Here is a 17,168-nt window from a genome sequence, read left to right on the forward strand (position 1 = left end):
ACCATTAGTGGGACACGACTCTGCCTGCACAGCAGAGACCACAGAAGATACCACTGCCCGAACCACAATATTGATCACAGCTGCCAAAGTGGCAAGGGCGCAATGGGAGTAACACCTGCTGTCAGCAAGTGCTGGGGCCACCATCGGTGACCAGACTTCTACCCATAGTAGGCACAACAACTGCGAGAAAAGCTGCCACACTAGTATGACCATAGCAGCCAAAACAGCTCCCACAGTAGCCTCAACCACCATTTCAATAGTTGCAAGCACAGCAGAAACCGCAAAAGTGACTACAGCTTCTATCTCAGCACAGACCACGTAGGAAACCGCAGTGCCCCCATAGAGCTAATCCAACCACATGCAATAGTCAGCCTGCAGTGTTGACTTTTATCCCCTCTGAGCAGGAAGACTAGCAACCCGATACTGTTTTTGGCCTTGATACAGTGAGCACGAGAGCCATGTCTAGGCATACCCTTTGCACTTGGTGCATCTTACAGAGTGAAACCAGCATCACCAAAGATAAAAGGTCTTATTTCAATGTGCTAATACATATAAACACAGGCATGCAGAAATCCACGAGGAACCAGCCTCTTACTCTGTCTTTTAAGTCTGGGCACAGTTACTTCCTCAAGAGTGTGGTGTGACCCAACATGTTACACAGTGGCAAGAACAGTCTATGATTCAGAAAAGGGGGTGGTGATGAGAGTGGTCTGCTTAACTCAGAAACTCTGTTCATCACCACCCCCTTTTCTGAATCATTTTGTCCACCATAAGCGTGGAAGGGTATACTCAGACATGAGTCCCTTGCTCACTGCTCCATCAGGATTCAAGCAAGCCGGGCCGACGACGCCTGAAATGGCAGAAACCGGTCCCCGGAAGCTTGTCTCCTTTCTGGTGAAGAATTGGCTTGGTAGTTTGGTCTGCCCTGTTCCCATGATGCACTGGGCCAGGGACAGACTAATTTGCATATAGCCAGGTTCTGAGCTGGGATGGGGCAGTGAGCTAAATAACGGTGATGGATCAAGCCCTGATCTTTGGACTGGGTAAGAGTGGTCTGCTTAATTCAGACACTCTGTTCATCACCACCCCCTTTTCTGAATCATTTTGTCCACCATAAGCGTGGAAGGGTATACTCAGACATGAGTCCCTTGCTCACTGCTCTATCAGGATTCAAGCAAGCCGGGCCGACGACGCCTGAAATGGCAGAAACCGGTCCCCGGAAGCTTGTCTCCTTTCTGGTGAAGAATTGGCTTGGTAGTTTGGTCTGCCCTGTTCCCATGATGCACTGGGCCAGGGACAGACTAATTTGCATATAGCCAGGTTCTGAGCTGGGATGGGGCAGTGAGCTAAATAACGGTGATGGATCAAGCCCTGATCTTTGGACTGGGTAAGAGTGGTCTGCTTAATTCAGACACTCTGTTCATCACCACCCCCTTTTCTGAATCAATAACAGTCTATGGGCATTTGTGCCTGCCTGTTTGTGTTCATTAGCACATTACGCAAGACATTTTGGCGTTGCCAGTGTGTTTGGTGTTTTTTTCTCACGCTCATGTATTTCTTGTATAAAGCAGGACACAATTGTAACATTTGATTTTGATGAGCCGATATTTTCTTGAATGTGAGTGCATATTCTTACCTCCATATATTTATTGTTTTACACCAATGCATTGTTTTCTCTTGCATACAGTACACCACTGAAGAATTGCTAAACCAGATTCAAGCCAGTGAGCAAGAGCTAACGGACCAATTGCAAGTTATACATGCCTGTAAAATTGAAGGTATGATGCCATGCAAAATAATTGGGAAATCTTATGAGCTGGTTCTTTAGACGTGGAGGGCTTTTGCTTGCAGTTCACATTCTCTATTCGCTGAAGTGAATCAATCCAATTTCTACAAATTCTAATTTCGCTCATTATTTCTTCTGCTGAAATATGTGCTGCACGCTTTAGATAAATAATTGTACATTAAAGAAAAACATCCTTGCCTGTGCCACCTACATTTGCTTCTCTCCTCATTTGTTTGGTTTGGTAAGAGTGTCTCTCCTAATTGGGTCTGTGTAGCCAACCTGGAAATCACACCACCTAGATCATAGTAATACTGTTTATACATTTTTCAATAAGAATGACTTGTAGATGCATGGCATTCAGGACCATCCTTCATATTTTAATACAAGGCAAAAGGTATATAGGTTCTGTTTTTTCTCACAGTAGTACCGTGTCTTGCCACTACATTATGTTGCAGTGACATATAGAGCAGCAGGACACTACTGTCAGTTCACCATAATGTCATAGTAGCGGAAGTGACATTGTACACTCTGAATCTGGGTCAAGGAATGGGAACTTAATGAAAACATGGCTCCTTTAGACTGTGTGACTTAATGTGATAAGTGAACCAGAAGTTTTGAGGGCCTGTGATAGGCAAGTTTGATTCGCTGAGTGGTTTGCATTGGAATTTTTGCAGCAGATCTTTTGAGAAGCATCAGTCTTCCTCGCCCTTTGCTCATTTTGCATTGGTTTCCATTAACACTTGAAAAATGCTCTTACCTGTGTAATGCAACATTTGGCACCATTGATTACCACATTATCTTGGTGTTGAAGGTCCCTGCAGATCATTACTGCCCTCGGCTTACTAACTACGGACGCTCCATCATCTTTTCCCTCCAGTAAATCTGACAAAGACTCACATTATCAGACTTTTTCAAGGATGACAGGTCTTTGTTTCATAGACACATATCATTACAGACCTCATTGTTGGCACAAGTGGAAGAACTCCCTTTGTCATTAAAATTAAATTCACAAAGATCAATTCCAAATATGGCTTCTCTGTTCATTCTCAGATCAGTCTTGGGCTTTCCTGTTTTCGGTTTCTGTTTGTTGTGAATTTCAATGGGTTTTCTTCAGTGCTTTCCTTTGTTTTCAAAAATTGTACAAATCAATGTTTATCCGTATTTACTCGTTTTTTTGTGCCGTACAAAATCATAGACATGTTGTTTTCTAGTCCTTTAAATAATGTGGCTTTTAGTTAATTTGTTCGTTCATTCCTATTGCCAGTTCCTCCTTCCTTACTTTCTTTCTTTCTCCTAAATCCTTTCTCTTTACATTTGCGTTGACTTTGCTCTTCCAAATAACTGTTCAGTCTAGCCCCACCTCATGTTCAGAGTGAGCATGAATGCTGATATGTTAGCGAATCATTAATATTTGATTGCAGCAGATGAAATGGTAATGGTGGGCATTAAACACTTTTTCCTGCTGCTTGATTTTCAAAGATCGACTGAATGAATATTTTCTGCTTGGGACATGTGATATACATTGCGCTGTGGTCTGTGCTCTGTTATGTCAAAACAATATCGCACAGTTCAGTTCTTTATCTCGAGATACCAAGAAAGGAACGGGTAAATAAATGTGGTTATCTGTGCCTAGTCCTATTCTACAAGATAATATGGTAGAGGTCTGCTGAGGAATGAATGTGCATGCTGTTAGTTATGGGGTCTTTGGTGGAGCAAACTCTTCAACTGTATAAAGAATCACCTCTGACGTAGTGATGAAACTTCCTGCCTCTGCAGTTCACACCATGAATTGTTTATTCGACATTATTGGGCTACATGTATGGAATGTTGTGCTTATTTGAAAGTGAGTAAAGAGACGGCTAACAATTGATTTTTGCCATGCATGTGGGCCTTTGTTTATTTGAAATCAGTGGCGGGCCTGTGCTCCTTCCTTTGCTCACTGTTTTAGTGCATTTTCCGTGGAGAAAAAAAACTATCACAGCTCTACCATCACATGAAGTATGTTGCCATAGTTTGTACAGGTGACTTTATCCAGTGTCAGGCCTTGTTTCAGCTCTACAGGTTCCAAGCTTTCCAAGCTTCATTTTCACATTGAGACAGTAGAAATTAAACTTGAACTTGGTGATCTGGGGGTGTGTCATTAACATGTCCTACTTCAGTGTACAGGTTCAGAGCTGGTTCCATCACATGCTTTCTCTCAAATTGTGCTGCGTGCAGCACATATTTGGAAATGGAGAGAGCTATGGCGGTGTCTTATGATTTTGAGCTGTGATGTCTGCAGCTCATAAACAAACTTGTAGATTTTCTGTGCTAATCTCTGTGTTGCAGGCAGCTCGGTTTCAGCAAAAACAGCATAGACCTCTTCTGGGCGTCAGCATGGTTGTTGAAGCTGTTCATAATATGAACCTTGTCTTTCTGTATAAGAAGATATGGCTAACAAAGGCACGCTTTTATGATCATCGCGATTTAAAACTAGGAAAAGGAGTTCGGCTACAGGACATTGCATTGATTCTAGAGGGGTTCATATGCACAGTGATCTTGTTGTTGCAGTCTTGATACCTGCTTACTTCCAGGGCTAACCGGTCCCAAGATGCTTGTTTCCAGTTCAGGAAAGACCTGGCTTGGCAGTTCGAGCCGGACTGTTCCCATGAGGCACAGGGTCAAGGCTGATTTGCTTATGGCTGAGTCTGAACTGGGGTGGCGAGGTGAGATGAAAAATTATGATGGATTCAACCCAGATCTGTGACTGGGGGTGAGAGTCTGAAAAATGTCAGTGCTCCGTCCATCATCTCCTTGTGTTTGTGTAGTGTAGTTCCTATCTTCCCAATAGGCTCTGCGCATTGGAATAATACCTACAGCAGTAAAGGCCTAGGCCAGACGTTAACTAGGTCTACTACTGTCGATACTAGACTTAAGTTTTGGGTTTGCCAGCGTAGCTCAGAGTTCGCTAGAAACTTTCTCGAATGTTCAGGAAAGAATTAACTCCCCTGATTAGACAAGAAGGGATTTAGTTTCTGACAACCATAGAACATGACAACTTTGCTCTCCCCTAATCAAGAGTCAATCTCGAGAGTCGTGTGAGCACAAGGCAATTATTTTACTCAGTCAGTACGTGCATTCTTAGTCTCATCAGATTGTAGAGAAAAGGAAGAGACGGGCGTGTTCAATAAAAAGGTGTTATTTATTGATCAGTCTCTTTTCTCGTACAAGAGAAATGGATCGATATTATTGCAATACTTATAGTTAAGTAAAGTGCATACATTAAAAGCAATAGTATAAAATAATACTGTAAAAACATTGATATGGTTTCTGAGCCATATGATGTTTAAAATGATTAAAATATATTTACATACACATATACATTTGACTAAACGTACTCAACTGGTGTTTCTAAATACGCCTACCCCGTGTACCTGACCTAAGTCTAATGCGTGGGCGGGAATAGAAAGTTACAGTTTAAGTTAAGTTTGTTTTTGCCAAGTGAATAACTAAAGAATTCTCTGTGAGGGGTTATTCAGTTCTGTACCTGGAAGTTAGGATGAATGAGGAATGGTATCTCTTTCTCTGCTCTCGATATTCCAGGCTGCCTGCGAGGGCTGCCCAGAAGCGCCGGTGCTGGGTCTCTCGGCTTGAGATAGCAGCGCGTCTCTCAGCGCGTCAGGAAGGCGGGGCTGCTGCCAGCGGGGTCTGCTTCTGCTCTCGGCTTCGGCAAGTATGGCTGCTCCGTCTCGTCACCACGCGTGTGTTTGCATAGGGCAAGATCGGCAATATTTATACCTTAAAGGTGCCGAGATTGACGTAAGGATGGACATAGATTCGTCAATAAAGATGTCATACGACTTGCTCGTTAGCACATTCTTTACTAAAGTTCTCTGTGAAATCAAAACAATGGCCGCACGGATTTTCCAGGTTGTCATAGGTTTGATTTGTTATGAGAACGTCGTATGCCTTATCAGGGGCTGGAGGAATGTCGCTTGTCTAATTAGATCTCAAGCGTTATGACCTAATCAGATAACACGTTCCTGTGCCGTAGTGTGACTGCGTCAGATAACGGTATCTGCATCATGGGGGCTTTTCTTGCCTCATGGGCTGACTGTTAGTTAACTTGATAGTTAGTTTAACCAGAATAGGGTCAGGAATAGGGGGATCGATTCAGAACCTATAGGAATACATGACATTTGCTTTGGCCATTACACAACCACATGCATTTGATATTGAACTGAAGCCATATGAGTTGTGCCATGCTCTCATACAGGATTAAAAATAGACTCCAAGAAATTTGAGGCCAACTAAATGGCTTACGATGTCCTGAGTGGGTCATAGAGGCTGCACTTATAATGTTTTAAATCTACAGAACACTAAAGCAATAAAAATGCAACTAAATATGGTATTGTCCAGTTTCTACTGAAAAGAAAAAGTCTTCCATTCAGTGGTGTCTTATTGGTTGTAATCTGTTTTAACTGAAAACCAGAAACCTCACTTATTCTGTTTTCACTCCTTTGAAAGAGCTCTTTCAAAGTGGAACACTGAACAGCCTTCAAGAATGAAAGCTTTTTCAAATGTTGCTACAGTAGTTTAGATCAGATTCCATTGTTTGCTTGCCCCTTGTATAGGATCTGATTTACATATCAGTGTTGCACTTCAATTGGCGTTACTGTCTATTGGATCAAAATTACAACACTAACTATTGACACTTCTTTGCTATTATTTTGACATCTTCTTACTTATCCTCTTTGTTTACCTACCTTTGTCATTCTTGCTATCAAATTTCCTTTTTTGAGAACCTGGAATAATCTTTCTCCCTACTTTTCCTCCTTTCTTCTTTGATGGACCAAGTATAATAAAAAAATAGTAATTTTTGACCACTTAATCGTAGCTCCAATAGGACTCCCTCACAATTGCTGTGCCATTATTCCTATAAGCTAATTTCTATACACACTTAGTTTTATTTAGTAATGTTGTTAGGAAACACCCAGTTTACTCAATGGGTTAAGTATGGTTTAATTCTGCATCAGTTATGCAGAAGGGTGTTTTTTAGTTGTATGTTATAACCTATGACTGATTGGAAAAAAGGGTGACTTCTATACGCCGTATTATTTGGCACGGGCACTTGATTCCAGCACTACCCTCTCTTCCCACCCTCTTTTTCCCAGTGGGATCCTAAGCTGTGTTTTGTTTACTGACTTATGACAGATGATCAGTATGCATCAGCAAGTGAGACAAGACCTGACTTGCACACCTTATCGATACTTTTAATGCACACCCTCCCACACATTTGGACACAAAGTGGAGCTTCCTTGGAGATAAGGCCAGCATTAGCTTAAAACATGGTTAAATATAGACATAGAAATAAATCTCAAGTAAATTCTAAATCTCCGTTTTGTACTAGGATTCTTGAATTAAGGTCAACTAATGTAAAGAATTAAGTTAACATGAAAAATATGTTTTTGGCAGGATGCTGGCGAATTCTTGAGTTTGATTATGAGATGAAACTTCTGAATCATATCACACAGCTCGTGGATTCCGAGTCCTGGTCTTTCAGCAGAGTACCGTTGGATGTGTGTCTACAGGAACTTCAAACTCTGGAGCCTCCGTGAGTAATTGTGATTTATTTTTGGTTCAGTATTTAACCCTTTCACTGCTTTGGTGTTTGCGCACCTCTGTGCTTGAGCTTTTTCTAGAAATCGACGTTTGGTTGTTTAAACACGTGTATTTCTTTAATCCATTTGTGCAGTCATCCAATTCGTATCGATGTAAACCCTGCATCCGTATCTTATTGCAAACTTAAAACCTATTGAGAAATAATCAATCAATCAATCAATCAAGCATTTGTAAAGTGCACTACTTACCCGTGAGGGTCTCAAGGCGCTAAGGGGAGGGGGAATGCTGCTACTGTTCGAAGAGCCAGGTCTTGAGGAGTCTTCTGAAGGTCAGTAGATTTTGGGTCTGCCGTAGGCGGATGGGGAGGGTGTTCCATGTCTTGGCGGCGAGGTGGGAGAAGGAATAGCCGCCGGTGATCACTCTTCAAATGTGGGGGACAGGGGCGAGGGCGTGGTCGGTGGAGCGGAGCTGGCGGGTGGGGGTGTAGAAGCTGAGGCGGCTGTTGAGGTATGCTGGTCCGGTGTTGTGGAGTGCTTTGTGAGCGTGGTGAGGAGCTTGAAGGTTATCCTCTTGTTAACGGGGAGCCAGTGCAGGTCTCTCAGGTGGGGTGTGATGTGGCTACGGCGAGGGATGTCGAGGATCAGTCGTGCGGAGGTGTTCTGGATGCGTTAGAGCCGATCAGGAGTTTGGCCAAGGTTCCTGCGTAGAGGGCGTTTCCGTAGTCCAGTCTGCTGCTGACGAGGGCCTGGGTGATCGTCCTTCTTGTTTTGGTGGGGATCCACTTGTAGATCCTGCGGAGCAAGCAAAGGGTGTTGAAGCAGGAGGAAGAGACGGCGTTGACCTGCTTCGTCGTGGAGAGGGTGGAGTCTAGGATGACCCCCAGGTTGCTTGCGTGGTCGGTGGGCGTTGGAGCTGTTCCTAGTGTGGTCGGCCACCAGGAGTAGTCCCAGGCCGAGGGGGTGGACCACAGGATGAGGACCTCCGTCTTGTCTGAGTTCAGCTTCAGTCGGCTGTTTCTCATCCAGTCGGCGACGGCCTTCATTCTCTCTTGGAGGTTGGTTTTGGCGGTGTGGGGGTCTTTGGTGAGGGAGAGGATAAGCTGGGTGTTATCAGCGTAAGAGATTATGTTGAGGTTGTGCGACGTGGGCAATTGTGCCATGTAGATGTGGAACAGCGTTGGGCTGAGGGATGATCTCGGGGGCTTCGGAGAAGAAGGGGGGGGAGGCGGACACTCTGAGTTCTGCCAGAGAGGAAGGAGGTGGACCAGTCCAGGGCCTTCTCTTGGATCCCAGTGTCGTGGAGGCGTGTTCGTAGTGTGTGGTGGCAGACCGCGTGGAAGGTGGCTGCCAGGTCCAGGAGGATGAGGGCCATGGTTTCTCCGTTGTCTAGCAGGATCCCGATGTCGTCGGTGGCGGCGATGAGGGCAGTTTCGGTGCTGTGGTTGCTGTCGAACACAGACTGGAGAGGGTCCAGGATGCTGTTCTCCCTGAGGAATCTGGTCAGTTGTTTGTTGATGGCCTTCTCGCTGACCTTTTCCGGGAACGGGAGCAGGGAGATAGGTCAGAAGTTCTTGAGGTCCTTGGGGTCCGCCTTGGGTTCTTTGAGTAAGGCGTTGATCTCGGCGTGCTTCCAGCTCTCCGGGAAGGTTGCTGTTTTGAAGGAGATGTTGATGGCTTTCCGGAGATGGGGTGCGATGGTGGTGCTGGCTTTGTTGAAGATGTGGTGTGGGCATGGGTCTGACGGGGATCCAGAGTGGACGGAGTTCATGATCTTGATGGTGTCATAGTCGTTGATGTTGGTCCAGGAGATCAGGTGGCTGGTGCGGGTGGAGGTCGTGGGGGTGGAGATCTCGGTGGTTGCCCGGGCGGTCGCGGTGTTGAAGCTGTCGTGGATGTCTGCGATCTTGCGGTGGAAGAAGGTGGCCAGCGAGTCGCACAGGTCTTGCGAAGGTGGGATGTCATTGGTGTTGGAGCTGGGGTTGGAGAGTTCCTTCACGATGTTGAAGAGCTCTTTGCTGTTGTGTGCGTTGTTGTCTAGACGGTCTTTGAAGGAGGCCCTTTTGGCGGATCTGATGAGGGGGAGGTGTCTGCGGGTGGCGTTCTTGTGGGCTGCGTAGCTTTTTGGTGTTCGTTCATGGATCCAGTTCTTCTCTAGCTTTCTGCAGGTTTGCTTGGAGGCTTGGAGGTTTTCGGACAACCAGCTCGCTTTCTTTCTGGTGTGGCTATTTGGGGGTTTCTTGGCAGGGCAAGGGTGTTGGGGCAGTTGTCGATCCACTGTCTGAGGTTGCGGGTGGCGGCATCTGGGTCGGTTGGGTCTGTGGGTGGGCGGCGGGCGAGGGTGGTGGTTACTGGTCTTCGATGACTTTGTTCCAGCAGCGGCGAGGCATCCGTTGGGTGTGGTGGTGTGTGGTGGGTTTCCGGAAGGTGAAGTGGATGCCCTTTTTTTAACAGATATGCTGGGTATTTTGTTGCATTTCGCTAATGGGCAAATATACATCTCGGAGTGCTAACCAAGGAAATGTTGCCCTGAATGTCGAGTGTCCAAGAATATCAAATATGTTTGAGTTTTCTTACGGAATTTAGTCTGCATTATCAATTATATAATCTTAGCGCAGATCACTAAATTGTAGTAGAATCACAGTTTTTGGTGTACCGTTCATCTGATGCCCGATATTAGTCTTTTCTAGCTCTTTATTTCTTAAGGAGTCTGTTGATGCAAGCCAGACCTCCTTTGTCAAGTTAGCTGGCCAGTAGTAAACTATGAACTCTTATGACATTTATCAGGTTTTTCCTGTCCCAAAACTTAGTAATTCCCTTCAGTTTTCCTAGCGCATAGCCACCATCTCTGTTCTTCTGGGTCTCCTGCCTGTAAGCATGCTACGTATACATGAATTTTCAATGGGCTTTGGGTGTCCAAAGGCGTCATAATTGGTGAAGTGCATTTGGGAAATTTTGGAAAGTAACTGAAAGTGAAATGCTTTTTTTTTTGCTATCTATCATTTGGAATGACCCTTGAGCTTTATGGAATCGTAGTGCAACCGTATATTTTAACATCTGCACATACTGCATTTCAGCTGCTGGTGCCAGACCCACACCCCTTGACCTGATTAGGTGACTCGGAAAACACGCTTAACGCGACTTTGGTCAGACTTTTATCTTTTTCCCTAAAACATGGAAATCTCTCCCAGACTCCTCTTATGTGGGTACATATCCCTTCCAAGACTTGGAAAGCAACTGAAAGATACTGCCGATTGGGGGAACCTGCCTTTCACTGGGCTATATTGAAATATATATATGCCGGAAACTTCGTCGCTGCACCCAAAAACTGCAAACAAGAAACAAACCGGACCCAAACAGGTATATTCAGCGCAGATTTTATTCGTGCAACCTTTTGTTCGCCATGACGCGTTTCGGGCCCTGGAGCCCTTGATCACATGACATGGTCGATTTCACCACATGATTTTTAAGGTGCAGGTGATGGTCACATGACCCCGGGCCTATAGAACTAAACAACATACTTCAGCCTAGTCCACAATATTATCTCTATACATCATATATCAATGCAATAAATATTGTTGGTTTTATCGTATTTACATATTTTACAACCTCCTTATCCAGACCTGTGTACACAATTCACAATAAGTAGATAAAATACATATATATAAAAAAATATACTATCTATATACATATATACATATAAATATGTGCAAAATTGCCAAATACAAAAAACATTGAGTACAAATAATGTAAAAAATGTACCACAATAATTAATTATATGTACACAATTTTGTAATTATCAAAAAAAATAGACCTTATATCCATATATAATACATTGAATTTCATTGATCTTGTTTCTTTGATAAAGATTTATACAAAATCTCCCTTTAATATGGAGTTATTTGCTAAACTGAAATCTATCTAGTCTGGACCGTATTGTACAGGAGGAAAGGGATAGTAGTGCAACGCCCCAGTGGGATTTTTTAAGAAAAAATGAAGAGTTGATGGTATGACGCCCAAGTGGGCATTTTTGTGGACTACTGCTACTACACTGCCCGGGAGTTCATAATGTACCCTGCACCTATGTGCTTAAGAAAAGAAATGTGATTTCCCATAGTGACAAAATAAATTATAATAATCTAATTAAAAAGCAGTTTTTGAAGTTCTGATCTAACACCAAAATTCTTTACGGACTCTCAGGTAGGATGAAATGACTTGGACACTTTCAAGACACATGTGATTTTTAGTTTCATAATTACAAACATGTGTACAGATCCTCTGTCGCGTTGAGGCCACCTGGTGTTTTGGTGTCGAGCTCTAATATGTACTTTGTTTCAAGTAACCTTAAATGTGGTTCCCTGTTACCCCCTCTACGTAATGGTAGCACCATATCAATAGCATAATATCTGAGGCAATTCAAATCTCCTCTGTGGCACATGTTTACATGTCTGGCCACAGTGTAAGCTTCATCTTTGTTATTTACCGCTCTCATGGAGTATGCGCTTATGTACTTGTAGCTTCGTGCTACCAACGTAACATAGTCCACAAGCGCACTCCATAACATAAATGACATAATCTGATTTACATGTTATTTTCTTGGAAATTGAGATCGGAGCCTCACTAAATGGGGATTTATAGGATGTTTTATTTTTTCCTATGGTGCATGCCTTGCACACGGCGCACTTTAAGAAACCTTTACTTTTTTTGAGCCAATTGTCCCTATTTTGTACCTCCGGGCTACTCTTCACCAGCATGTCATTCATAGATCTCGCCCGACTATAGGTAATTGCCGGGTAATTCGCCAAAGTTTTGCCTATCACCGGATCCCCCGTGATTATAGGCCAGTTCTTTCAGACAATCTTTTGTATTTGTCTATGTTGGCGACTGTACTCCGTAATGAGTCTAGGTTGGCTATTCAAGTTATTTGTTGTTTTATTTTTTGCCTCCGTGATACCATCTGTGCTGGAAAAAGAGTTAACTTTATTGGCTCTTAGCATCGCCTTTTGTACCAAGCTCTCTGCATAGCCTCTTTCAAGAAACCTGGTTCTACTAGCGTCTTGTGCTATTGAACAGGCGTTGTCAGTGCTACAAATTCTTCTGATCCTCAGCATCTCCCCGTAGGGGATGCTTCGGATCAGATGATTGGGGTGTTGGCTGGACGCATGTAAGATCGCGTTACCCGCAGTTTCCTTGCGGTGCAATTTAGTATGCAGTTTTCCGTTTTCTACATGGACTTCTACGTCCAAAAAAGTAACGCTACTCTCGCTGATTGTACCTGAGAAATTAAGATTTAATTCATTTTCATTGATATCCACAATGAATTGTTCTGCGTCCCTAGACGACCCCCTCCAGATGATAAAAAGGTCATCTATGAATCTGTACCATGACACTATTTTACTGGATATGACCTCTGCAAAGGCAACCCCGAGGACTTGCTCCTCCCACAGCCCCATGTGCAAACATGCGTAGCTGGGGGAGAAGCAAGCCCCCATTGCCACTCCTCTCAGTTGGTGGAACATTTGATTCTGGAAAAGAAAATAGTTATTCTTCAAACAGATTTCCAACATTTCCATAAGCATTTTATTATGCTCCAACATGCAGACTGGTCTCTTGTTTAGAAAATGTGCAACTGCTCTTAAACCATCAACATGATTAATACTCGTGTAAAGAGCAGTCACATCTAGTGTGATTAAAAGGTAGTCAGTCTCCCACATTATTGTTTTAATTTTCTGCAAGAAGTCCATAGTGTCTTTTATGTAAGGTGGCAGAGATTTCACAAAGTCTTGAAGGAAATTATCAATATATCGGGATACATTTTCAAATGTCCCGCCCTGTGCTGATATAATGGGCCTACCCGGCGGTTTGCTACTATCCTTGTGGATCTTTGGAATTAGATAGAATACCGGGATTATTGGATGGTTAGTTTTCAAAAACTTCAGTTCATCCCCACTTAATAGACCTTGACCTCTCCATAGGTACAGCTTGGTATTGAAATTTTCCCATGCCAGCTTAGTCGTTTGCCAATCACTCCTACTGTAACATTGCCTGTCATTTAGTTGTTTCAACGCTTCCTCCAAATATGAGTGCATCGGCCAAAGGACGATATTTCCCCCTTTGTCCGATTGCCTAATGACTATCTTATTGTTGTCTTGAAGTTTCTTCATTAGGCTGCCAAAAGAATTGTTATATTTCAATGTCTTTGTGTCTTCCAACTTTTTTTTTTTTTTTATAGTTTTTTGATTTCTGTTGTTACCAAATCACTGAATACATCAATGTTGTCGTGTGCCATCACTGGGTTAAATGTTGATTTGGGCTTGAATGAAGTGTTTCCAGGGCTATTAGTTTTAATTGTATTCTCGGTTTCCTGTGTACCATCGAAATCCCCCTCATTCAGAAGATCTACCAAATCACACTGTAGCTCATATTCCCTCACTGACATAGTTGTTGCTGTCACATTTTCCCCTGTGATGATATTTGGGGGACTACGTGTTTTATGCTTGTTAACCAGAAATAGTTTCCTCAATTTTAGTTTTCTCACATTCTGGTCTTTGCATAGTTAAAAGTGCATGGTGGGCAAAATGATAGCCCCAATGATAGCGTACGTATTTCCTTAGGACTCAGTTGCACATCGGTTAAATTCACAATAGTCATGTTATCACTTACTTGTGAATTCATCGGCGATTCCATCTTTTGTAGGTTTTCTTTTTTGTCGCCTGACTTGTTGTTTGATTTGGCTGACCTACATTTCCTCCGCTGTTTGCGCTTGATGTTGTTCCTTTTGTTTCGCCGGATTTTGTGGCATGGGATCTTAATGATTGTTTGCGGTCGTGTCGCAGACATTCCACTTCCTGACCCAACGACCGCTTTGTAAACCCCAACTGCCCAACTGTCGAACGTTGCTCCGCCTCCGAGTCACTACTAGGTACTGAGCTGACATCTGTAGAAGAAATGGAAAAACATTCCTGGCTAGTGGTTGCCTGTGCCAGTTGTAATGGTTTACTTGTTACCTGGGGATCATATTTCTTCGAGAACGTATAAATACGCCCATTCTGGTAATCCAGTTTGTCCCTCTGAAATTTGAAGGTTTTTCTTTTTTTAATTATCTCTTCTTCTTTTGCCAGCCGAATTGACATTTCGTCTCTCATTCTCTTCTCTAAGGTCTCTTCATTCAGTGTCTTGATTTGGTCATTTAATTCTTTAATTTTTATTTGGAGTTTTGCTCCATCACTATATATATATATATATATGCATCATAAGGTTTTTCTCACAGGGCAACAACCAGATTTCCTGCAGTTTGTTTCCATAAATGTTCTGAAGCCCTTCAATTTTCCTCACATAGGAATATAGAACTGTCAAGGCTGCACATCTGTGTTCCTTGGGCCTTTTGAGAATATTGGTATCCGTGGGCACAGGTTTTCAATGGGTTTGAACAGTGATTTATACACAGGGAACATTTTTGATGGGGTAACTTCCATTAGGGATATATATTTGGTATTTGTACCAAGAGCAATTTGGCTCACAAGGAAACCTACCCCCACATGCATCATTGTAGGATTTTGCACTTCCTAAATTGCGAAAATGAAGGAATCGCAATTTAGGAATTGCAAAATCCTATGCATCAAGAAATCCTAAAAGTCAGCTTAACTTCTGAGATACCCTTAGCTCGGGTTCTGTCTGGGACAGAGTCGCACAGTATCCTTCTCTGCTCACAGACAGGTAACACTGCCTTCCAGTCGCAAACCCTCTCCCTTCCAACCTCCGATAAACAAGTCACTGTGCAGCAGACTGGTAGTTCGTCAGTTGAACCAGCTGAGGCAGAGATCGAAGTCGATAGATTGGGTCTTTTATTCCAGACTTTAAGAGGAGACCTGCTTGGGAAATTTGAAATCTCAGAGAGCAATCAGAAAGGGTTGCATGATAGATTTGACGCTCTGGAGGCCAAACTGGAGGGGCTGGCAACTCGAACATGTGTGTTGGAGAGTAAAGTTAACTCACTGTCAGAAGCATCATCAGGGAATTCCAGAGACATTGACGCTATCAAAGCTCAAAATCGAACCCTCACTATGGACTTGGAGAGACTGGAAATTGCGAGTCGTCGGAACAATCTAAGAATTCTTAAGATACCAGAAGGTGAAGAGGTAGAAGATATCAAGGGATTTGTATGCAGATTATTGCGAGAGGACATACTGAAGGACCGGTTAGATATCGATCTAGAGGCTGAGATCCAGCGTGTACACAGAGATCCCTTTAGACTGCATGCAGACCGTAAAGCTCCAAGGAAAATCTTAGTCTACTTCCAGACATATAGTGTTAAGGAGTTAATCCTGACTAGATGTCTTGCATGTTCTTCCCTCCATTATCGTGCAAACCCTTACTAAATTAGATCTGATATAGGGGGGAAGGCAGCCCACAGGCAGTGGGAGTTGGGTTCAAGGATGCCAGAGCTTCGAGCATTAGGTGCCCAGGTCCAAATGAAGTTTCCCGCCTTACTCAAGATTATGTGGAACAATAAGATGTTCAATTGTAATCATCCAGAGGAGGTAGATGAACTGCTTCAAAAAATGAGAAAATAGAGATAATAGTAAATTCCAGTCCTCTGGCATGAGGGTAAATGAGAAAGATTCATATCCCTTATAACCCTTTTAGGCTCATATGATTTAATTTAATTTGGGAAGACTTAATACGAAGTCAAATGTAAGTTAATATCCATACGTAGGCCATATACTCACTTTACTTTCTAGGCTTGATTCTGTAAGGAACACTCAAGAGGTAAATTTTACTCTTTTTTTGTGTTTATATAATAGGATGCAACTGACTTTGCGTAAAAATAAAAAAAAATGTGATAAAATGAAAAAAAAAAAAAAAAAATTTATATATATACAAAGAATAAAAATAAATTACACATAGATAAGGGTCAGATGTAGCACCGAGTAAATGGGAAAAATTATTTATTTTTCAGACACTGATGGTGTTTCAAGGGTGTAGAGCTCCTTAAGGCGTGATTACGCCAGGTATAAGGGGAGGGTTCCTCGGGGGGAGGGTCAGGGGGGGGGTCAGGGGAGAGGGGAAAAAATCATATAAAAATGTCCTCATATGCCATAAATTGCTATTTTGCAACACAGAGCTTAAACAGAAATTTCTATTAGCTGCAGGTCTGGTCATAGTCTCTGATGATTCCTAATACAGTCTCCAACAATAAGTTCCTTTCCTGGAATTTGAATGGTATAAGAAGTTTGAGGAAACAACAAAGAATATGTGAGTTTCTAAAAAATACCGAGGCGTATATATACCTTTTGCAAGAAACTCATCTTGAGGCGGAGATTTGTGCTCAAATATTTGGAAAACTTAGTTGGGTACAGGAAGTTCTCTGCTCTAAACAGAGGGGTTCTACTAGAGGAGTAGCTTTAGTTGTGCGTGCGAACAGGGGGATTAAGGTTCAGAACTGGGAAACCGATCGATCGGGTCGATGGCTGGTGGCAGTCCTCTCTATCGGAAGTTTTACTTTTCAGTGTGCTGTGTACTACGGTCCAAATGAGGACAGCCCAGATTATCTTCAGAAGTTAGAGGAACATATTATTCTACATTCAGCTCCAGTCATCTTAGGAGGGGACTTTAATCTTCTATTAGACACACAGCTGGACCGTACTTCAAATGCTAAATATAATCCCCCAAATAAATCCCTCCTAGCTCTTAAAAATATCATGAAAGATTTCTCGTTAATTGATGTATGGAGAGTAAAACATGGCAACCTCAGAGAGTACTCCTTCTACAGTAAGAAGTATAAA

At 42.9% G+C, this 17,168-nt stretch overlaps 1 protein-coding gene across 1 annotated transcript in view; it reads left to right on the forward strand.

The window, feature by feature from the left end:
• DSCC1 (DNA replication and sister chromatid cohesion 1) overlaps nucleotides 1–17,168 on the forward strand; it is a 116,253-nt gene that overhangs the window by 53,882 nt on the left and 45,203 nt on the right. Inside the window, exons 4-5 of the mRNA XM_078685560.1 lie at nucleotides 1,688–1,778; nucleotides 7,241–7,379. Of these exons, the coding sequence (XP_078541686.1) occupies nucleotides 1,688–1,778; nucleotides 7,241–7,379 (230 nt within the window). The remainder of the gene's footprint in view (nucleotides 1–1,687; nucleotides 1,779–7,240; nucleotides 7,380–17,168) is intronic.

This window comes from Lissotriton helveticus, chromosome 4_1 (assembly GCF_964261635.1).
Source record: "Lissotriton helveticus chromosome 4_1, aLisHel1.1, whole genome shotgun sequence".
In the NCBI taxonomy this organism is placed as follows: Eukaryota; Metazoa; Chordata; class Amphibia; order Caudata; family Salamandridae; genus Lissotriton; species Lissotriton helveticus.